Source organism: Lontra canadensis, unplaced genomic scaffold, assembly GCF_010015895.1.
Source record: "Lontra canadensis isolate GAN:19392208 unplaced genomic scaffold, GSC_riverotter_1.0 scaffold5, whole genome shotgun sequence".
Classification (NCBI taxonomy): Eukaryota; Metazoa; Chordata; class Mammalia; order Carnivora; family Mustelidae; genus Lontra; species Lontra canadensis.
Genome location: NW_022630999.1, coordinates 17,188,967 through 17,213,748, shown reverse-complemented (window position 1 = coordinate 17,213,748; position 24,782 = coordinate 17,188,967). Strand labels below are relative to the sequence as shown.

Below are 24,782 nucleotides of genomic sequence, written 5' to 3'. Positions count from 1 at the left end.
TTCTTAAACAAAATCAAACCATAATATAAACATTATCAAATTAAAGAGCCTTATAAATCTCTTCTGCAAAAACACACCATTAAAAGTTTTATGAATCATTTTTAAGTTTTTTATGAATATTCAAATATCCTATGTAGTAATCATTCTTTTCAAACTATGATATTGATCTGCCTTTTACTTTATTGTTGCTTAATTGACATTATGTCCATTTTACTTTATGTTATTGCTATTATCAACAAGACAGAGAATCTCTAGAGATAATTTTGCTTTCTATGTTTTCTAAATTTTTAACCACAAATATTTTCTATCATCACAAACCAAACCTTTATTTAAAAAAAGTGATGTATCTGGGCCATCTCTCTGTCTCTGTTTAGAATTTCATTAAATGCTCTCTTTCAATTCATTCATTCATTCAACAAATAGGTATTGACTGTCATCCACGTACTGGTCACTGTGCTGACAGTACAGCCCTAAACAAACTGGATACCTAATTCTAGTGGGGAAGATCAACATTTTAGCCATTCTAAGCCAGTATAAAAATCACAGCCTGTGAGAAATCCCATTGAGGAAATGGGCTAGGTGCTCTCATCTAGTTGAGAGGCCTGATCTAGTTTGCCCACCATTGTGTCTGAAGGCTGAGCTATCACTAAGAAGTTGAGAGAGAAGGGAGATGTTCTGCAAAGGTAAATTCCAGTGGCTTGGACCTTCTGAGGGCTAAAGATTGGAGGGAAAGACTGGAGGGCATGGGAGCAGGGACTGGCAGGTCTACCTGAGGTTCATGTCATCCTTTTTTATCTGTAGGTTATCAAATAGCCAATGAGACCACAGGGTAGTGTGGGGCAGAGTTCTCAAACCTCCCATACCTACCATGGACACCAGCATCTGCGCAGTGGGGGCACTCTGTTTTCCTGGCTCTGCTGGTGTTCATCCAGAACCTCCCTGGACTTTGGACCTTCTCAGTGCTGGCCAACGTTCTCATGCTCAGAATCCTCGTCCTCATCTTCCAGCACCTCTCCCAGGCAGGTTCCCCACCCCATGCCAACTTCTTAGTAGATGTGTCATGTGGGGGTGGCTGTGTGGGCATGCATACATGCAGGTACACACACAGGTGTGTGTGGAAGAAAAGTCTGGAAACACACACACCAGACTGTAGATGATTTCCTCTGCAGAAGGAAATTTCTTCTTCTTCTTTTTTTAATTTTGTTTATTTATTTGACAGACAGAGATCACAAGTAGGTAGAGAGGCAGGCAGAGAGAGAGGAGGAAGCAGGCTCCCTGCAGAGCAGAGAGCCGGATGTGGGGCTCGATCCCAGGACCCTGGGATCATGACCTGAGCTGAAAGCAGAGGCTTTAACCCACTGAGCCACCCAGGTGCCCCTGCAGAAGGAAATTTCAGGTTGAGATGTGGTTTTTTTGTGTCTGCACTGTTTAACATGTATATAGGATCATCTCTCAGAATATTTTTCACACTGTTTTCTTAAGAGAACTCCTCTTTATTTTTTTAAGGCCAAATTGCATAGAATAAATGCATTTTTGCTACTCCAACTTTCTGTGTTCTGTTTATATAAGTAGCATTTACATTATGTCTCCAAACTCAGTATAACAGATTTAACCAAACAATCTGTGAGAAAAGTCTTGAGGCATTTCTTTCTCTCTCTTTCTTTCTTTCTTTCTTTCTTTCTTTCTTTCTTTCTTTCCTTCTTTCTTTCTTTCTTTCTTTTTCTTTCTTTTCTTTCTTCTTTCTTTCCTTCTTTCTTTTTTTCTTTCTTTTCAGTGTTCCAAGATTCATTGTTTATGTACAACACCCAGTGCTCCATGCAATACATGCCCTCCTTAATACCCACCACCAGGCTCACCCATCCCCCAGCCCCCCTCCCCTTTAAAACCCTCAATTTGTTTCTCAGAGTCCACGGTCTCTTGTGCTTCATCTCCCCCTCTGATTTTCCCCAAATCACTTTTCCTTTCCTTCTCCTAATGTCCTCCATGTTAGTCCTTATGTTCCACAAGTAAGTGAAACCATATGATAATTGACTTTCTCTGCTTGACTTATTTCACTCAACATAATCTCCTTCAGTCCCATCCATGCTGATGCAAAAGTTGGGTATTCATCCTTTCTGATGGCTGAGTAATATTCCATTGTGTGTATGGATCACATCTTCTTTATCCATTCATCTGTTGAAGGGCATCTTGGCTCTTTCCACAGTTTGGTGACTGTGGTCATTGCTGCTATGAACATTGGGGTACATATGGCCCTTCTTTTCACTACATCTGTATCTTTGGGGTAAATATCCAGTAGTGCAATTGCCGGGTCATAGGGTAGCTCTATTTCTAATTTCTTAAGGAATCTCCACACTGTTTTCCAAAGTGGCTGCACCAATTTGCATTCCCACTAACAGTATAAGAGGCCTCCCCTTTGTTTACTTCCTCTCTAACATGTATTGTTTCTTGCCTTGTCTATCTTTGCTATTCTAACTGGTATAAGTGGTATCTTAATGTTGTTTAAAAAAAAAAGATTTATTTATTTATTTGACAAATAGAGATCACAAGTAGGCGGGTGGTGGGTGGGGGGGGGAGCAGGTTTCCTGCTGAGCAGAGAGCCTGATGCGGGCCTTGATCCCAGGACCCTGAGACCATGACCTGAGCCAAAAGCAGAGGCTTAACCCACTGAGCCACCCAGGCTCCCCTTAATGTGGTTGTGATTTGAATTTCCCTGATGGCCAATGATGATGAACATTTTTTTCATGTGTCTATTAGCTATTTGTATGTCTTCATTAGAGAAGTGTCTATTCATGTCTTCTGCCCATTTTTGGACATGACTATCTGTTTTTTTGGCTGTTGAGTTTGAGAAGTTCTTTATACATATTGGATATCAGCCCTTTGTCTGTAGTGTCATTTGTGAATATCTTCTCCCATTCTGTGTGTTGCCTCTTTATTTTGTTGACTGTTTCCTTTGCTGGGCAGAAGGTTTTTATCTTGATGAAGTCCCAAAAATTCAGTTTTGCTTTTGTTTCCTTTATCTTTGGAGACATGTCTTGAAAGAATTTGCTGTGGCTGATGTTGAAGAGGTTACTGCCTGTGTTCTCCTCCAGGGTTTTAGTGGATTCCTGTTTCATGTTGAGGTCTTTCATCCATTTTGAGTTTATCTTTGTGTATGGTGTAAGAGAATGGTCAATTTTCATTCTTCTATACATAGCTGTCCAATTTTCCCAGCACCATTTATTGAAGAGACTATCTTTTTTCCACTGGATATTTTTTCCTGTTTTGTCAAGATTATTGAGGCATGTCTTACAGTGTTTTATACTGCAGATGCAATCAAATGTTAGAATGCCACACAGTTTAAAAAGCAGAACGAATGTCCACAGAGAGGATGTGGGAGATGTTACTGTAAATAAAGCAACTTTCTGTAACAGCCCCATTAATTTGTGCTGAGTAGCACATGGTAAACATTTATAGCCAAACATCATACTTTATTGGTTACATACAGACATTTTACTGAGTTTTACTTATGTTTCAAAAATTGGTTGTGTATTTGCCATTGATGTGTCATGTGACATAATTTTTCCCATTCACAATAATAGGAACTTGATTATCGGTGTGTTTGCACAGATCATGAAATTTTAGGAGTGATTACTGATACCGGAAGGCTCCCCCACAACAGCAAGTAAGTATTTTGTTATTGGGGACAAACTGTAATAAGGACTCTTAATCAACTCAACTAAAAGTAAGTTGGGGCCGGGGGAAGGAGAGTGTAGGACAAAGATCATACAGGGAACTTGCATGGAAGAGCCAGGCCCCAAGAAGGATCCCAAGGCAGTTAGGCTTTGGGAGTAGCACAAACCCAGGAGTCAGGCCATATCATGCCTCTGCTCAGGTTGGCTATGCATATTGGCTTTCTTTCTCTTGATGCAAACCAGCTTTGTCCACAGATCTTAAGTTTTAGATTTTACCATTTTTGGCACCAGAAGGAAACAAATCTGAGTTCTAGCTCATCCCAGAAATCCAGGAAAGGAATTCACTGGTTGAGCTTGGGTCAGGTGTCACCCCTGGACCAATTAACTGTAGTGGGAAGAAGGACTCATGAAAACTATAACTGATACAAAGGGATCAGGCCACTTCAGAATGTGAAAGGAGGGTTCCTGGGCAGAGAATCCCATAGATATCCTTGACAACCTTGAAGAAAGAAAAAGGAAATGAAGAATAAAGATTGGGCATAGTCCATCCCTAGCCTTCAACTTTGCTCATCTGCAAGACACAAAACCTTCCCCCAGACATCCGGCATGTGTAGAATCAATCAAGGAAAGTTCTAAAATGTGGATTTGAGTCCTAGCTTTGCAGCTCACAAGCCATGGGACCCTGAATAAGTCATGCTTTAAAATCAAACTAACAGTTCTTACCTTGTTAGGCTGTTGTGTAAAACTATTTTGTGAAAACCCAGTGGCTCTCAGAAAGGCAGCAGAGCAAGTTTGTCAGGTTCAGGTCTAGACTCTAGAGCAGCGATTCTTAAGCAGGGGCAATTTTCCCTCCAGGGGACATTTAGCAACTCATGGAGACATTTTTGGATGTCACAACTGGAACAGTCCTATCTACTGGCCCCTCGTAGACAGAAACCAAGGATGCTGTTAAATATCTGGCAGTGCTCAGGACAAGTGACCTGAATTTTGTTTATAGCTCCCCCATTTCAACTTTGATAAGTTATTTCACTTTTTTGGGCCTCAGTTTTCCCATCTGGGAAATGGGACTGATACTAGTACCCATCTCCTAAGGCTGTTCTGAGGGTCAAACAGATTAAGAGATGTGAAGAGCTTGGGCCCCTGTCTGGATCTTAGTAAGTACCACTAAACATAAGCTTGGTACCTCCCCCTAATCTGGCTAAGCAGCAGAATCACCTTTCTATCTTGTTTAATTACAGATCCCAGGTCGTCCTTCAGTTGTAGTGGATCTGAATCTTTGGAATTAGAGTCCTGGGATCTTTGGGGTTTTTGTTGCTTTGTTTTGTTTTGTTTTAGTTACCCAGCTGGTTTTGATGATGGGCCAAGCATTGGGATGACTCCTCCGAAGCACTGTTATGCCCAGTTGGGACCAGAAGCATCAGCAGCCTCTCAGAGCAGGGCTGCACAAACTCCAGTGTGGATATGAAACCCCTGGGGACCTTGTTACAGTGCAGATTCTGATTCAGGAGATCTGCGTGGGGCCTGAGAATCCGTACTCCTAACAAGCTTCCCTGTGGGGAGGTGAGGCCAAGGTTGCCAGTCCTCTGACCACTCTCTGAGTCACCAAGTTCCAAAGCACCTTATACACATGCATGTTACAGTGTCCGAGCCCTATAGTAGACTCAAAGCCTGTCGAATCCCAATCAGGACTGAGCTCAGAGAGCTGCCAGTTTCTTTTTTTCAGTAGCCAAAACCAAGTTAAGGAAAGGATACTGCATGTGAATTCCAGATGGTCTCTATCTCATGTGGTCCACAACCCCCCCCCCCACCTGCCCCAAGCCTGAGCTACAGTGGAAGCCCCTACTCACCTTTTCAGGTCACCCTGGCTAGAAGGTCTCTCTGTTCCCGGAAAGAATAAAGTACCTTTAGAGGCTCCTGGAGAAGGTTTGCTGTAAACAAACTAGAGATCATCTTGTTTACAAGTGGATTTTTAAGGTGTTCCTTTTCATGGCTGGTGTCTCTCAGAGAGCATTGTTCTTAAGCTGTCAGGCCTCACCAGACTCCAGGATTCTGTTTTCTTACAGTCAGAGATAGGACTGGACCTAGAGATCATTAATTCATTGGTTGTTCAAAACATGTTTCCATACGTCTGGTGATGTGTGTCATGAGTTTAGGGGGGAGAGGATTAGGTGATACTTGTTCATTTTCTTAGTTACGTATTTATATTAATACATTCTCTTCTACTTATAAGAATTTAGAATTACATTACAATACTTCTTTTTAAAACCAGTTTTGTTTTAAAACATTGACTTATTGAGAAAAATTATATAGGTGGGACACATGTATGGTAAATGACTGAAGTTTCAGACATGATGTTTTTGTTCAACTTCCTTGCTTTAGGGAAACCAAAGCTAGAGAGGTCCCAGGCCTGGATTTCCTTATTTTTTTTTTTAAAGATTTTATTTATTTATTTAACAGAGAGAGAAAGAGAGAGAGAGAGATCCCAAGTAGGCAGAGCAGCAAGCAGAGGAGGGGGAAGCAGGCTCCCCGCTGAGCAGAGAGTCCGATGTGGGGCTCGATCCCAGGACCCTGAGATCATGACCTGAGCTGAAGGCAGAGGCTTTAAACCACTGAGCCACCCAGGCGCCCCTGGATTTCCTTATCTTTAAAATGAAGATAATAATCCTAAATCTGTAGGATCATGGTGAGAATTAAACAGTACATTTAGAGAATTTAGCACGTGCCTGGCTCCTCATAAAGACCTAAGAAATATTAGCAACTCATATCTGTGTTAGAGAGATAGGATCTTCATAGGATCTTCTTCATAGGATCACCTCTCGGAGCCTCAGGCTTGCCATCTGTATAATTAAGGCATCAGACCAGAGGCTTGGCATCAGTGGCCTTTCAACTCCCTCATTCTCTCCCTGACCCCAGTGGAGCCGACAGACATGGGTTTGAGACTGGCTTCGTCTTGTCAAGCTGTATGATCCTGGACAAGCTATTTAATGTCTGCGAACCTCAGTTTCCTCATCTGTAAAATGGGTTTATAATACCTGCAAAGAAAAGATGTCGTAAGGGCTCAGTGAGATAATGTACATAAAAGAGCATGTTGTTGGCATAAAGTAAGTCATTATTACTTTGTTTCAGCAGTCCTTCAAGTGTGGGTGAGAGAATACTAACGTGCTAGAGAGAAATATCTGACAGAAAGCTGTGGGATGTTGGGGAAATCTTCTCTTTTCAATGAGACTTGTTTAACCTATCTGTGAAATAGGAGAACTGAAAACCTCTCTGACAATCCCAGCCAACAAGTCAACCCTACTTAAACACATGGTCTTCATATTAAAAATTTACTATTTACTTTGCTGTGTCCTTCATCCACACTTTTGGATACTAGAGATATTTTAATGAAGCCTGAGAAAAACTACTAAAAAGGGGAGCACTACAGGGGAATTTAGCAATGGTTTTCAAATATATTTTTTATCCTGAGAATGCTGTGAATGAAATCACAGGAGGAACATAGTATTTAATACAAACCAGTTTTCTCACATACCTCAGAAAAAATTATATACAGATGCATATGTGCATCTGTATATACAGACATACATATGTGCAAGGATATATATGTCCCACACCCACATACAGAGAGAAGTAAATATCAAATGTGTTAACCTTTGGGGAATCTGGTGAAGGATATATGGGTAGGGTATAAGGCTATATTCTTGCAACTTTCCACAAGCCTGAAATACTTCCAAATAAATAGAGACCAGAATTTTATTCCAGCTTGAAGTGGTGCTCACACCCATACGCAGATGATGAAACCACGGACCAGAAGTGACGAGGCTTGTCTAAGCACATAAGGCTCTAGAATTCCAAAGCCAAGGCTCAAGCTCTCACCTTGCAGCCTACAGATCAATGCATTTCTTCTCCCGACGCTGCGTCTGATCTTCCTCTTTTCTTTTCAGTTTCCCTGTTGGTTCTCCTTTGACGAGAGTGTCACTGAGTCTTCCTGCCATGGACTCCTCCACTGTTCCCTCCCTCCCTCCCTAAACACACACACACACACACACACACAGCGAGTAAGACTTCCTGAACTCTTGTCCAGAGCCGATGCCCCCATATTACCACTCAGACACACAAAATCACAGATCACAGAGCTGGAGCTATAATAAAGCATGACTGTGTACAAATTATTCTAGACACTTAACACCACAAATAGGAAAATATTTCTTCAGTACGATCTATATTCTTTTTCCATCCTTCGGTCAGGAGTTGCATATTATGGTTGTGTAAGGTAGTCTCCCCTCTACATTCCAGGCAAAAGGAATCCAAAATTATCCTGCAGGCCATACACCTGTTCTTGCTGGAAGGTCACCTTCCAGACGTGAAATTAGGGATGGTGCCCCCCCTGGTGGGCTGTGTGCAGAAGCACAACTCCTGCAAAGACACGGGCTGGTACATTATGAGATTTTCTGTAATGACAATCATCATCATCATCATCCATGGGCCACAAAGCTGCTCAGAGGCAGAGCCTTTCCTGAGCATGGAAGAGGACACTCAGGTATGGACGGCTGGATAGAAAACCTTTAAGGTCTTTTCTGTAATGGATATTGTTATAATTTAGTTGTTCCTTCTAGTGAGTGGCGTCATGTCTTTGAGTTTGTTTCTTCTCAAGCTTTGTGTTGGCTGAGATGAAGGAATTTAGGATAACAAACAGTGGGTAAATGGGGTCTCTACATAAATGGGGGCCACTGTGTAATTATGGCCCCTCATTTCACAGGCTTTGCCTTTGGAAAACAAGATGCAGAACCATGCTCAGTCTCCACTTACCCTATCTGGAGGGACATTCGAGATCACCACTCTGGACATAGGCCTAGGACTCTTGGGCTACCTCAGCTTTGGGACCACCACCCAAGCGAACATCATCCTCAACCCCTCCAACTGCTGGTGAGTGAGTTCAGGCTGCAGAGCTGAGAGGAAGTTGTGCAGGGTGGGGCTGGCCTAGCTTCTCCTTAAAGAGGGGAGTAGCAAGAGCATGAATGTGGATCAGGTCTTCAGCGTGGAGAAGAGATACCAGGAAACTGCACCGTGGAGAGAGGCAGACTGGGTAAACAAGAGATCTGGATTCTTGTCTAGCACGGCCATTAAATCTCCTGTACTGGACAGGATATATTCCTTTTCCTATGTACTTCAGTTTCCCCATCTACCCAACCCAGGGATTAGACTAAATGCTTCCTAAAAGCCCTCCCAACTTTGAGCAGATGTTATTAACCAGAGCTCTTTCACTTGCAAGTGACTGAAACCAGTCTGGCCCAAGTTTAAAAAAACAAAACAAAAAAAAGTCCAGGGGTGGCTGGGTGGCTCAGTGGGCTAAGCCTCTGCCTTCGGCTCAGGTCATGATCTCAGGGTCCTGGGATCGAGCCCCGTGTCAGGCTCTCTGCTCAGCGGGGAGCCTTTTTCCCCTCTCTCTGCCTGCTGCTCTGCCTATTTGTGATCTCTCTCTCTCTCTGTCAAATAAATAAATAAAATCTTAAAAAAAAAAAAAAGAAAAGTCCATGCATATATCTAACTTCAGGCACAGCTAGATCCAGCCTTTTAAGTGGTATCAGCAGGACTCTTGTCTTCATCTCTATTTGTGTTCCTCTGCATGGGCTTTACCAAAGAGACACTTCCCTTGCAGTATAGAATGGCAGATAACTGCTGAAAACCTCTCGGTTACAGGCCATTCTCCCATCAGCCCCATGTAAAGAGAATTTCTCTTCTCCAAAAAGTCCATAAAGTCCTTGGAATGAATTCTGATCCTGCAGCTAGAGTCATATGTCCTTGCTGAACTAAACCTATGGCTGGTAGATGAAATCTACTGATTGGCTGGCCTGGATCCTGTGCCTTGCTGGAGCGGGTCAGGAGCACCCTGAACCTAGCAGACTAAGAATGGGGATGGGGTGACCTCTGCTAACTGATGCGGGCTGGCTCAGTTAATCCATCTGAGGCATGTTAACACAGATCAGAATCGCTGTCAAATCTGACCACAGATTACTTGATTGATATTCTTACAACTTCTTAGTAAGCCAGAGAAGGAGATCATTACAAAGGTGGTAGATGGGATATCACTAGAGGGTGGTTAATAGCTTCTTTTCCCTTTTGCTCACCATCTTGGCTTCCTGGAAGCGCTCAGGTTCTCAAGTACATAGACCCCCTCTTGGATTCTGCTCCCTGCTTTATGCCCTTACATTAATAACCTCAGGATGATTCTATGTAAATTTAAATAAAGGGCTTAGCATGGTGATGATCACATAGAAGTGACTCAATAAATTTTCATTATTATCATTCCCTAAAGATACAATCCCATACATGTGATTCCCTTTCTTTAAAAAAAAAAATCTAAACCAAGGTACATTTTTCTTTCCCTGTGTGTGACATCTTACTGATTTTTAGCTACTGTAAGTTATGGCCCTAAAGAACAGAAATTATGGGATGCCTGGGTAGCCCAGCCAGTTAAGTGTCCAACTATTGATTTCAGCTCAGGTCATTACCTCAAGGTCGTGAGATCGAGCTCCCCTGCCCCCCACATCCATCACGCTCTATGCTAGGCATAGAGTCTGCTTAAAATTCTCTCTCTCTCCCTCTGCACTCCCCCAGCTTGCACTAAGAAAAAAAAAGAGAACAGAGATTCACATGCTTAATCTAATGTATAAATAATAAAAAATTAGAAACACATAATATGATAACTTGGATTTTGTTTTGAATGAGTATTTCACACTCGTCGTTAATGGAGAAGAAAGAATTTCCTGGGTGCTTCCCAAGTGGTTTACAGGCATGATTTCCTTCGTCCTTAACACAGCCCCATTTGTCAAGGGAGAGAACAGTACCAGGTCAAGGAGTCCTGACAACATCTGGACACATTCCCTACCCTCATGGAAAGGCTGACACACACACAACCAATTCAGATTCTGTGTCAGTGGCTCTGGAACCAGGACGAGACGAGGAACAAGTGTTATGAGAACTCCCAAGGACAGTTAATCCTGACCAGGGAATAGAGGGGTTTCCTGGGGGCCTCTGACACTTGATCGATGAGCAGGAATGTGACAGATTAGGAACGGAGGGAAAGGCAGTCTTGGTGGAGGGAACAGAGCACGGATGCTGAGGGTATGTGTCCCTCTCAGGGGATGGCTCTCATTGTCTGGTACAGTTGCAGTGTTGAGCATGAGGGCTAGGGGCTGAGGTGGGACTGTTTGAGATGAGGCAGTGGGAAATTGCACTTGAAATATGATGGGCTTTTAATCCCAGGCTCAGGTTTGATAGTCTTTCTTGTGGGCGATGAGATACCATTAAGGTCTTTTTGAGCATTACGGTAACATATAATCACTCATCTCTTCTTTGTCTTATGTCCACTAAAAAGTAGTGGGTTTTTTTCTATTCTTGATAAAAAGAAGTCCTATGTGTTTAACATTTTATAATCAGAGCCCATCAGATCCAGCCCCTCCCTACCTTTTAGCAAGTACAGAGTATATCCCCATGTTACAGATGAGGCCAGTGACCTCATAGTGACCTAGATAGTTAATGATAGAGGATGAGTTAGGATTTAGACCTCCCGCAATTCTACCTAGTTTTTTGAACATCCACATCATAACCCTGACCTCATGCAAATTCGATTATGAAAGAGGGAGTGTGTGCTATTTTTAAAGGGCTGGTCATTTCACCCATCATCCCTGCTCATTGGATAGATGGCCCTCAAGGAGGTGAGATGGGAAGTGTGAACGCAGCACTTTCTCTGTAGGTCTTGGTCTCCTTGTGCCCTTTCTAGACTGAGGCTCTTGCTACTCTTTCTTGAGTAGGACCTTAGTGCCTAGATATATGTGCATAACATTTTGTACTATATGGTCTCTAAATACATTGCTCTATTTTAGGGTGTTTAAGGGATTATTCAGGGTAGTTTTGACAGTTCTGCATTTCTGCCCCTCACTCTGGCAAAACTGGTTTCCCTGCAGTCCTGCAGCAAGGCTGCTGATATCTACAAATAGGTCTTTTCGGATCCCTCTTGCATTCCAAAGTTTGTACCAGTCTGTCAAGTTCCTCTCCTCGAGCAGAATCTGCCTCACACCCCTGCAGTTCTGTGTCCCTGTAGAGATCATCGTGCCCTTCCCTGAAGCCCTGGGTCTTTTCGGTTGACCAGGGCATGCTCACTGCTGTGGTCTGTCTGACATGTGGGTGAAAGGTAGGGAGCCTTGCAGGACCCTGGGAGTTTCCGGAAGTCAGTCTCCCAGAGCCTCCCCAGGGCAGTACAACATTTTAGGCAGAATACATGTTTGTGGAATTAAGCCAAACCTAAGGTGAGCTTTGGCGGTAAGAAACAGAATACAAGCCTGGACAACTTAAGCTTAAAAAAAAAAATGGATTTAGAGGTAGCTCACAGAGTCAAAGCAAAAGCTACAGAAGCAAACCTTAAAGAAGACAGAAGCCAGGGAGAGCCCTGAGATTAAAGTCAGAGGAATTAAGAGAATGCCTCTGGGATAAATTTCCTCCAACTCTTTTCTACCCTCGTGCTCTCTGCTTAAGATGCAAATTCTGTGGAGATAGAGTTCCATCACACAGGCCCATTCATTGGATGGAGGAGGTTGGGGCATTCAGATTGGCAGTGCCTCTAAGACCCCCATGCAGTGACAGAGGGATGGCATGTCAAAAATAGGGTTCTGATTATCCTTACAACTCTCTCTTTGATGCATGGGTTATTTAGAAGTGTGTAGTTCAATTTCAAAATATTTGGTTGTTCATCAGCTACCTTTCCGTCACTGATTTCTAATTTAATTCCATTTTTGTCAGAGAACATTCTTTCTGTATGATTCCAGTATGTGGGTTTCTTTTACAGCTGAGAATATAGTTTATCTGGGTCTATGCTCCACGTGCGCTTGAAAAGAACGTGTATTTGGCCAGTGTTAAATGGAACATTCTATAAATATTAAGTAGGTCAACTTGACTAATGGTGTTGTTCAGGTCTTATATATCCTTATTGGTTTTCCACCTTCTTATCCTGTTAATTACCAGGAGAGTAATTTGGAGACTTTAGTAAATAAATAAATAAATATATTTATCATATAAATAATATTATAAATATATTAAATAAATAAATAAATAATAGATAAAGTCTCCAAATACATTTGTGGGTTTGTCTACATTTTTAAACCTAACCGTTTTGGCATCATACATTTGGAAGCTCCATTGTTAGATATGTGCTCATTTATATCATTGAATTTTGTCTTGAAGAATTGACCCTTTCCTCACTAGATAATGTCTCTCTTTATCTCTGACAATATTCCTTGTCCAGAATCTAAATTGTCTAATATTAATACAGCCACTCCAGGTTTCTTTAAAGTAGTGTTTATATGGAATACATTTTCCCCCCTTAATTTTAACAGATTTATGTCTTTACAATTTAAGTTCATTTCTTATAGACAGCAGTTCATTGGATCTTGCTCATATAGTCAATCTCTTACAATTGGTGTGTAAACCAATTATATTTATAGAGTTGGATTAGTTCCATCCTGCCATCTTGCTAATTGTTCTCTGTTCCATCTGCTCTCTGTTGGTTTTTTTCTTTTTTCTGCTTGCTTTTGGATTGAGTATTTTTTTCAGATCCCATCTTATTGGGTTTACCTCTTTCAACTTTTTTTAGGAGTTGCCCTAGGTTTTATAATATACATCTTTAATTAATCACAGGGTATTTTCAAATACTATTATACCACTTCATGTGTAGTGGGAGAACCTTTCCGCAGTGTACGGCCAAGCCCTTCCTCCCATGTTTGTGCTGTTTTTGTCATATGCTGTAAACCCATAATATGTTGCTACTATTTTTGCTTTAAACCAGGGATAGCCAGACTTTTTCTTAAAAGGCCTGATGGTGAGTATTTCAGGCTTTCAGCCCATATATCACCTGTACCGCAACTATTCAACTCTGCCATGATAGCTGAGCACCTCCATGGACAACACATGAACTAATAGGCATGGCTGTGTTCCGATACAAGTTTGCTCATGAAAATAGCCCACAGACCAGAGTTTGCTGATCCCTGCTTTAGATAATCCAGTCTCTTTAAAAATAAAGAAAAAATATCTTTTGTATTTACCTTTCCTTTAACTATTTCCAGAGATTTTTATTCCTTTTTGTAGATCCCTGCCTGTCATCATAATATTTCTTCCCGAAGAATTTCCTTTAACACTTCTTATAGCACAGATCCGCTGGAAATGAATTATCTCAGTTTTTGGTTGTCTAAAAAAAGTCTTTATTTCTCCTTCATTTTTGAAAAATATTTTCTCTGAGTTGAGAGTGTTTATGTGTTAGCCCTTTCAAGATGTCATTCGTTGTCTTCCAGTTTGTGTGATTTCTGATGAGGATGCTGCATTTCTTACAGTTCTTCCTCGGTAGATACGTGTTTTTTTCCTCTGGCTGCTTTCAGGTTTTCTCTTTATTTTTGGTTTTTATTAGTTTGAATATAATGTGTGTAGGTAAGTGAGAGTTTGTAGGAGGGTAGGGGATGTTGGTGTTTATCCTATTCTGTTTTGGTGATTTTCTCTGAATTTCTTGATCTGTAGTTTGTTTGTTTGTTTTTAAAGATTTTATTTATTTATTTGACAGACAGAGATCACAAGTAGGCAGAGGCAGGCAGAGAGGGGGGTCGCTAAGCAGAGAGCCTGATTCGGGGCTCGATCCTAAGACCCTGAGATCATGACCTGAGCCGAAGGCAGAAGCTTAACCCACTGAGCCACCCAGGTGCCCCTTGGTCTGTAGTTTTATGTCTGTAATTATTTTATGAAAATTCTTGGCCATTATTTCTTCAAATATTTCTCTTGCCACATTCTTTCTTCTCTCTCTGGGATTCCAATTATTGATATGTTAGGCTGTTTTATATTGTCTTTTAACTCTTTGATATTCCAGGGTTTTTTTTCACTCTTTTTTTCTTTTTGTATTTCAATTTGAGTAATTTTCATTGGCCTATCCTCAAGTTCGCAGACTCTTTTCCTTGACTCTCTTGAATCTACTGCTAATCCTTTCAAAAGTATTCTTCATATTCTATCAAAAATTCTTCATAGTATTTTTTTTACTATTTTCATAATTTCCATCTCTCCACTGAATTCTCCATTTATTCACACATTTTGTCCAAATCAATTTCAGAAACTCCATGAAGTACTCAGAAATCATCATGTTCTCAGTTCTTTTGGCCTTCTAGGATGGTGGACAGCAGTCTTGGGAACCGAATCAGTTTGTAAGAGCAGCCTTCTGTAGAGGACAACCAGGATAACAACCTAGAGAGTCTCCGCTAGAGTCACAGAATCTCAGAATTCTAGAACCTTATCATCTTGGAATCTTGGAAGCTAGAGTTCAAAAAAAATTCAAAGGATTTTAGAGTTGAACTTTAGAAGTTGAATACCTCCAGGGAAGGGCGTTCACCAGCTCACTAGGCAGCTGAGTTCAAAGGGAAGATGCTGTCCTCCCTCAGGTGGGATGATGATGTTAATGCACCACTAGAGGGAAGCCAGTCCTTGATAGGGTGTCACAGTCACACCGAGAGTAGGATCTCCTCTCTCCCTCACCTTCACCCCCACATATACCAGGAATGACATAGCCACTGATCAGAAGAAAATCTAAGGAAGATCAGTAAGCACTTGTCTTCTGTAAAGCATTGTATAATGTTATTGGATATGAAGTCTTAGCTCCTTCTCAAAAGGAAGGAATAAAAAATAAGACTATGCCCTAACGTTCTTGAACACCTCTATTTCTTAAAATTGCTTTTCCAAATCTTTGTTGATAGTTGGAGCCAATAATAAGACAGACTATTATTATTAATGAGGGGTTATTTTAACCTCACTAAGCCTCAATGATCTCATCTCTAAAGTGGAATCCATTTCTGTTCTGTTTCCTTTTTAGGCTTTAAAATGCCATAATGTAATATTTAAAAATGCTGATGACATATTAACTGAGAAAAACATATAGTAAGACAATGACTATTATGCGGTGCCATTTGTAAAAAATGAATTGTGTGTGTGTGTGTGGATTGGTGAGTGTGTGTGCTTTGTATGTGTATGTCCAGAGGGAGGAATAACAGTTGATCTCTAGGTGGTAGAGTGCATATACTTTCTGTGTATATTTTCCAATTTTTCTACATTGAGTATATTTTTTAGTAAACCAGATTACATAGAAAGTGAAAAGTTCTATACAAATATAAGGAATGATTGCCATTGTTCCATGCAGAGCCCCTCCCTGAACTGAATTTATTTATCTTCCCTCTTTACTTACATCAGGGATTCTCAACCGGAGGTGATCCCTGTTTCCTTTTGCAACAAAAATAAAAACATATGTGTATATGTAGGATGTGTGTGTGTGTGTGTGTGTGTGTGTGTGTGTAGAGGTATATACACACACACACACACACATATATATATATATATATATGTTTGGTATGTGTGGTACATACGTAGAATAGAATATATTCAGCCATAAAAATGGAGGAAGTGCTGCCATGTATGAAAATGCGGATGGACCCTGAGGGCAATATGCTAAGTAAAATAATTCAGACAGAAAAAGAAAATACTCTGCAATCCCACCGATATGTGGAATCCAAACAAAAACAACAACAAAAAACAAACTTAACAAAAAAGAGATCAGATTTGTGATTACCAGAAGCAGGGGGTGGGGAATTGAATGAAGGTTGTCAAAAGGTACAGATTTCCAGTTTTATGTAGGTGAGGACTGTGGGGGTGGTGATATACAGCATGGTGACCGTAGAGAACACTGCTGTGTGGTACATGTGAGAACTGTTAAGAGAATAAATCCTAAGAGTTCTCATTACAAAGGAAAATGTTATTTTACTTTTTCTTTTTTCTTTTGTATCTATATGAGATGATGAGTGTTTACTTATTGTGGTAATCATTTTATGATATATGTAAGTCAAATCATTATTCTCTTTACCCTAAACTTATACAGTGCTATATGTCAATTATATTTCAGTAAAACAAAAAGCACAAATATTATGTAGTCATTTTGACTCAGAGGACATTTTGTTTTTAATACATCAAGATTAATACATCATAATAATTAATACATCATAATTAACCAAAATTACTACATTAATACACCAAAATCCACAAACACCAGCTCTTCCTTCCATGTGATGGTTGAAGAGACTTGTTTCTTTCCTTATTCCTGAGTGTGTCTCAGTCCCAGGTATACTCCTGGGAGTACAGGAGAAGAGTATGGGGAAGAGGAAATCAAGCTAAAAAACGGGGTGAGAAATATTTTCTGCATAACTTGGCACTTTTACAAAAGACCATAAGTTTGTTGATTTGTATTTCAGACTTTATCAAACCGCAGCCTCAATATAGCCACATTGAAGTTGGCCCATGAAAATAACCTGTCCCGGTAAAGCATTATTAGTAGCATGAAGAGATCCCCTCTGTGATCCAGTGAAATGTTTTCTAATGCCCTGCCATGCTAAGATTCTGTTACTGTAAGTGTGTTCCCTCTAGGGCAACTGGAAATCAGGTGTCTTCTTCATCTGCAGTTTCCATAGTCATCCTGATCCCCAAGCTGGATGCAGTCAGGTCCATGAACAGCAGTGCCCTCGTCCTCCTCATTCTACCCCTCCTAGAGATCACCACCTACCACTCAGAGAGGGTGAGCACCCTCATCATCCCAAGGACGCCCTAATCAGCATTCTGGACTTTGTGTGCTTTGTGGTGGGGACCTGCCAAGCCCCAGACAAGCTGATCCAGCCGGAAGACACTTTCACTTTTCCCAGCTCCACTGGCACCTTGGAAGAGTCACTAGCTTTCAAGTTGACACTTTTCCCTTCACTCCTTAAACTGATTATCTTAGCCTTTTCTGAGCAAAGATCCTCCTTTCATTGCTAATATCTATTTTTATAAGACCTCCATGGTGCTCGGCAGAAATGGGGTCAGAAGATCTGAGTTTTAATCCTGAGCTCTGTCATTGACTCCCACCTGATCTGTGCACACACCCTCAGGTGCCCCAGTTTAACAAATGTGGTTAGAGAGTCCGGCATCACCTACCTCAAAATGTTGTGGAAAACAAGTGAGGGTATGTGAACAAACATACTTTGACAAGATAAAGTGCTCTATCAATGTCAGTGCTTCTTATTATTTTGATTTCTTATTATTTTACCATTGCCTCGTCTGAGGCCAAAGAGGCAGGAAGGAAGGAAGGAACGAACGAACGAATGAACCTACATTTCTTCAAACCAGGCTAACTTATCTCTTGTCCTAACTGCTGACAAGATACTGAACTGTGATCCAGGAGACCTGGTTATAGCAACCCCAGGAACAGGCATCATTGAGCCAGACTTGCTGAGGGCCAGGCAATGTACAAAATGCATCACATACCTTATCTCTTTAAGTCATCCTCAGAACCCCATAAGGTCAATGGGCTTAAGGTAAACCCTTGGGCTCCAGGAGATTAGGTTATGCTCTAAGTCATACAATTAGTAAGTGGCAGAGCCAGAATTTAAACACTGGTCTAGGAGGCACTGAAGCCCATGCTCATAACCATTACACCCTGACACTACCTCAACTGCATGAATTAAGTGATTTTTCTCTGGGACTCAATTTCCCCATCTATAAAATGGGAGGGTTGGCTAGATCTCTGAGGGCCCATTCTAAATCATCTTTCCACACTTCAAAGTCTTCTTAACACAAGAGGCTGGCCTCCCACCCTCAGTTGTTGGGGCCAGCTGTGGCCTTGCCTTCAGCCTTCTGTAGCCCCCTGAACTGGTTGCTTTCCCTGAGCCTATCAAGTAGAGACAGGAATGATAATGGGTTTGCAATCACTGGTCACTTGAGCCAGATGAAGATGCAGCTGAGAACTAGCATTACACTCAAATAACACAAGCAGCGTCTTGATTCAGAACTGCACTGAGCAGAGATTCGTATAGAACTGGGTTTTTAGGTCCAGGACAACTTTCAGCTAGCTGGGGGAGTGGACACGTGGAAGGGCTACCGTCCCAGCATCCTTTCCCTCGTTCTAGAAACAGTGCCCTGATTTTGCCTTAAGGATCCACCCTTTCTCTGCACTCCCAGTCCATGTAATTTCAGAAGGACAGACTCCACCTAGCCTCCAGGAGTGGGCACACTGACCCAAGTTGGTAGTCAGTGAAGTCACCCTCTTGCCCATAATTTTTTGTTCCAAGGTGGTCATGTGATCCATGGGCTTTGATCAGTGATTCTGGGAAAGGGGGATCTTTGTGCTGGGATTGCTAACCCCAGGTGCTCAGCAGAAGCTCATATCAAGCAGAAGAAAATGAAGTCAAGAGATGAAGGAGAAACCTCTTGATAACACTAGAGTTCCTCCTTCCATCGGTGCCTAATGCAGGTGCACCTTGTACTTCCCGGTTCCTGGGCCAATTTTCATTTTGTTTACGTCACATTAGGCTAGGTTTCTGACATTTACAACTAAAGAAGCCTGACTGGGTCTCTCAGTGACCTTGAGCAAGTTCTTTTCACCTCTTACAGGGTTGCCTTATCCAAAATGAGAGAATTGAAACTCTAAGATCCATAATAGCACAACAACCTATAATTCTATATTATAATTAAAATGGAGTCTCACTATCCATCCAGCAGAATGACTATAATCAAAAAGATGGACAATACCAAGTGTTGACAAGCATGTGAAGAAACTGGAACTCTTGCGAACTGCTGATGGGAATGTAAAGTAGTTGCAATCGCTTTGAAAAACAGTTTGGTAGTTTTCATAAAGTGAAACCTATACTCAGCATACAGCCTAGAAATTCTACAGCTAAGTATTAATCCAAGGGGTGCCTGGGTTCCTCAGTCAAACACCTGCCTTTGGCTCAGGTCATGATCTCATGGTCCTGGGATCAATCCCCGAATCAGGCCCCCTGCTCAGCAGGGAATCTGCTTCTCCTTCTCCTACTCCCCTGGCTTGTTCTTTCTCTCTCTTTGTCAAATAAATAAATTTCATAAAAAGTATTAATCCAAGAAAAATGAAAACATACATGTGTCCATACAATGATGTATATGCAAATGTTCATAGCAGCATTACTCATAATGGACACAAACTGGATACAGTTCAAATGCCCCTCAACTGGTAAATGGGTAAACAATGTGGCATATCCATAGAATGGGATATCATTCAACGATTAGAAGGAACAGGCTATTGATACATGTGACACCATGAATAAACCTTGAAAATATTATGCTAAGTGAAAGAAAACAAATGTAAAAGACTACATACTGTGTGAATCCATTTATGTGAAATATCTAGAAAAGTCAAATTTACAGAGACAAAGAGCAGATAAATAGTTGGTAAGGGCTCAGAGGGTAGAACTGGGGATTAGCTATAAATGGTCAGGAGGAGACATTTTTGGGTGATGGAAATGTTTCAGACTGCTTTGTGGTGATGGTCGTACAGCTATAGATTTACTAAAATCATTTAATCGTACATTTGCAATGGATGAATTTTATATGTAAATTAAAACAATAAAGCTGTTCAAAAATGGGAGTCCTTGGTTGGTCTCTCATGGGAACATTAGAATAGGAGAGAAAGATGCCTCCTCCAGAAATTGCCTCTTAAAATTTTTCTTTTGTGTGCCTGGGTGGCTCAGTGCATTAGAGCCTCTGCCTTCAGCTCGGGTCATGATCCCAGGGTCCAGGGATCGAGCCCCACATAAGGCTCTCTGCTCAAAGGGAAGCCGGCTTCCTCCTCTCTCTCTCTCTCTCTCTATGCCTGCCTCTCTGCCTACTTGTGATCTCTGTCTGTCAAATAAATAAATAAAATCTTTAAAAAAAATTGTTTTTTCTTTTAGGGGCACCTGGGTGGCTCAGTAAGTTAAGCATCTGCCTTGGGCTCAGGTCATGATCCTGGGGTCCTGGAATTGAGCCAGACTCCCTGCCTATGGGGAGTCTGCTTCTCCCTCTCCCTCTGACCCTCCTGCCTGCTGTGCTCTTGCTCTCTCTCTCTCTCTCTCTCTCTCTCGCTCTCTGTGTCTCTCAAATGAGTAAATAAAGGAATCTTAAAGAAAAAAAGTTTAAAAATTTTCTTTTAAGTTTTTGTCTTTCTTGCAGCTCTTTTTTGCATCAGGAAAAAATACAGTAGAGATGTAAGTTGAGTGGGATGGCCAGGAGAGATCTAGAACATTCATGTATGTTGTGTCCAAGTTAACTCAGGAAAGTGTGGAAATGTTTGAAGCTGAAAGCATCATGGTTTAAATGGCTGTCATTGCTCTGGAGAAAGGAAATCAGTTTGACATGTGTTTTATAGCTCTAGGACTGAGTAATGTCACATATACTGTTTCTCATATGGCTGCATTCAAATCACTCCTCAGTGATTATAATTAGGTGGATTCCTAAATCACCATTAATGGGTAGGTCCAGGAATCAGTGTGTTAACCAGCTTCCTGGGTGGTTGCCTGCCCACTGAAGCTTGAGGACCACTGCTCCAGTCAGTAATGGCTATTAATTAGGTGGGCATGGAGGAATTTCTCAGGACCACGTAAAATGGGTCACAAAATTCAAGTTCTGATCCTGTAAACTAGCAGTGGATTTTTGGAAATGGAAGAGTAGGAAGACATAGAGTTCATGCTCAAAAATGATGGATTGACTTAGGTCAGAGGTTGGCAGACATTTTCTGTGAAGGGCCAGATAGTAAATATTTTAACCTTTGTGGGCCATACAATCTGTCATAACTGAGCAACTCTGCTGTTGTAGTGAAAGCAACCATGGACAATATGTAAATGGAAGGACATGGTGTGTTCCAATAAAACTTTATTTACAAAGACGGACCTCAGGAGAAATTTGGCCAAAACAAAGTCATAGTTTACTAATCCCTGCTTTAGGTTGTCACAAAAGAGAGAAATCAAACAAGATCAGTAGCAATGCTTGGCATTCCACTCATCTTGTAAAAAAGTAAATGTCAGTAAGACTTTATTAACTCTACAAAATCAGCAATGGAAGCTCCATCTCTCCCATGTTGGAATACACACCCTACCTGGCTGGTGCTAGAATGGCTCCTTTTAATACAAAGAAGAGTAATGAGTTTTGTCATGCTGATACTGTTTGCCAACAATATTTCTCCCGCTGCCTGCTACTGCCTATTATCACACAATGATAAACTCCTTAGCTACATGGGCCTGTGGGTAAAGCCGGGAGGGAGGTTAATGCTGACCTAGGAACAGACCTTCTGTGACTTTGTGAATGGAAGACTGAAATGAGGATTTTCTGGTTGTCCACTAATGCACGTGGTCCTGTCATTAAACCCCTCTAGGCTCAAGTAGCTCATATGTAAAAAGGGGACTATAATCCCTCTCCTTCTTCCCCCCAGGTTTGTTGTTCACATCAACAGGATTCTGGATGGGTTATTTCCTGGGGAACTGCATAGCACTCTTCCCACAGGAGCACTCTGCCTGGATAAATATTAGCTGCCAGATCTCTCTTTTTTCTTCCTTAATGATCTTCACCTTTGAACAAGGAATCACAAGCAGGTGGAGGGGGAAAGATACCTCTTAAGTTAAATTTGAGGAAGAAAATTGTCCTCAGTTTGGTAACACTTATTTTTTACTGAATTTATAGCAGAGAGCTACGGCTAACAAGATGGGTTAACTGCAACCTAAAACCCAGCAGTTAAGCTTACTATGCAGGGATTTCATTGTCCTGCTTCCTTCTTTGTCTTTGTCTGAGTGGATGGGAGAGTGGCCTGAAGGTAGACTTCAGTGTGTGTATTTCTCCTTGCAGAAGTGCAGAAGGAGAGCCAATCCTGCGAGCGGAATTGCAGGAAAGAGACAGTGCAGCAGAGGCATCTACTACGTGTGGGACATGACACTCAAAACGGAAAGGAATGCAGAGGTGAGCACCAACACGCAGCCCCTCTCCTCCTAGAGCTGATCAGCTCCTGCTCAGAGGGGACGTGAGTATTCGACAGACTTTTCTCTCCTCTGTTTTTCTTCCAGCACTTTATCAGAGCTGCCCTGTACTCTTAACATACCCTTTTTAAATTTTGATTTTTGTTGTGAAAACAACATCTACATCTTTAAAAATTAAAGCACTGAAATGAAAACATGAAGTTCCACCCCCCCTGCTAGTACTGTATCCCCACTCACACAGCTACAATGCCGGAGGAACTACTATCAATTTTTTCAGACCTTTGCCAGCACATACAAAGATGGATGTGAGATGTGTGGGTCTTCGTCCATGCAATACATGCTGTTGTAGCAAACATACCACAGACCAGCTGACTTACAAACAACAGAACTTTGTTTTTCACACTTCTAGAGGCTGGAAGTCCAAGGCCAAGGTCGCAGCATGATCAGCTGAGGGCCTTCTACCAGGCTGCAGACTTCTCATTGTATCGTCATGTAGTGGAAGGGACAAGGGAGCTCTCGGGGATCTCTTTTATAAGGGCACAAATCTCACTCAGAGGGCTCACTCTCATGACCTAATCACCTCCCAAAAGCCTCACATCCTAATACCATCACATTGGGCATTAGGATTTTAACATGTGAATTTTAGGGGGACACAAACACTCAGACCATAGCAGTGTATGTATGTGTGTGTGTGTGCATGTGTTTTCTTTGTGTGGGTGGGTATTTGGGTTGTATGTGTATGTGACTTCTTATTTTTAGAGAAAAGGGATTACATTATACTTAGGTTAGCATTTCATTTTTCACAATAATATACCCTGAACATCCCTCCACATGAGTATGTACAGAAGTACTTGAATCTTTTTAGCAGCTGTGGCAACATTTTACTCAATAGAATCACGATAGTTTATTTGATCTGGATCCCCTTGATGTACATGCAGGGTCTCCGATATTTTGCTGGTACAGATGGTGTTATAGTAAACACTATTCTCTGCAGAATAGATTCCTAGAAATTGAATTGCTGAGTAAATGTAATGTGCTTTTCAAAATTTCAATAAGTATGGCAAGTTAATTTCCAGCTCTATGTCACTGTTATTTTAGTGGCCCTGTCTTTGATCTGTAGAGAGGTCTTACACTGCTGTCCCTTGCATTACAGCTTCTAATGTTCAAGTTTTATTTCTCCTGTGTGACAAGCCTCTCTTTCTGCTGCCCAGCATCCATCCTCCCTTCTGGTAGTTGTTCCCTGATTTTCCTTCAGAAAACCACTCTGGCACCCTCCTTCCTATGTACACAGTTCCAAGGCTGACTCTGTCCCCCACTCCAGGGGTGAAAGATAACCTAATCCTGGGCCAGCAAAGTAGCTGGTTCAAGCCTATGCATGGGACACAATCTGGTTAATAGCAGCTAGTGCCGGGACTGTTTCTAGAGCAACTAAGAAGGGGAGTAGCCCTAGAATCATCCCTCCTTCCTGTCCTCCTACCAAAGTGGAGCTCAATCCAGCAACCCCCAACCTCAGCTGAGAGGTAGGGTCCCAGGTCCAGGGCAGAGTCAATCTCCCTGGGCCTGTTTCCCCATATGTGAAATAAGGAGGTTGGACTCTGTGTTCCCCAAGCTTATTTTAGCTCATGTGACTCTGCACAGAGAAGCTCAGGGACTTGTCTGAAGTGCAGGTATTTATCTAGGTAAGAGATCATTTCCTCCAGAATAGCTGTTCTGCAAACCAGACCTAACAAAATGAGGACATCGTTTTATGATGAGCAGATTAACCCAAATGAGTTGAAAACTCATGTCCACACAAAAACTTCCACGCAGATGTTTATAACAGGTGTATTCATAATTGCAAGAGCTTGAAGCAAACAAAATGCCCTTCAGTAGGTGAATGGATAAGCAACCTGCAGTACATCCAGACAGTGCAGTGTTATTCAGCCCTAGAAGGAAATGGGCTATCAAGCCATGAAAAGATGAGGAGGAACCTTAAATGACTATGACTTGGGGGAAAGAAGCCAGTCTGAAAAGGCTATATACTGAATGATTTCAATTACGTTCATTCTGGGAAAGGCAAAACTAGGGAGACAGTAAAAAGATCAGCAGTTGCCAAAGGTTGGGGGGAAAGAGGGGTGAATAGGCAAGGGTTTTTAGGACAGAAAAACTCTCCTCTATGATAATGTAATGGTGGATACATGCCATGAAACATTTGTCCAAACCCACAGAATGTACAACACCAAGACTAAACTCTAATGTGAACTATGGATTTGGGGTG

At 41.6% G+C, this 24,782-nt stretch overlaps 1 protein-coding gene across 1 annotated transcript; it reads left to right on the top strand.

The window, feature by feature from the left end:
* Positions 1-7,979: 7,979 nt before the first annotated feature.
* LOC116864417 (proton-coupled amino acid transporter 2-like) lies at positions 7,980-8,598 on the top strand. Its single transcript, XM_032851984.1, has 2 exons — positions 7,980-8,208; positions 8,428-8,598. The coding sequence occupies exons 1-2, from the start codon at positions 8,044-8,046 to the stop codon at positions 8,596-8,598; spliced, it is 336 nt and encodes a 111-aa protein (XP_032707875.1). The 5' UTR covers positions 7,980-8,043.
* The last annotated feature ends 16,184 nt before the right edge of the window (positions 8,599-24,782 follow it).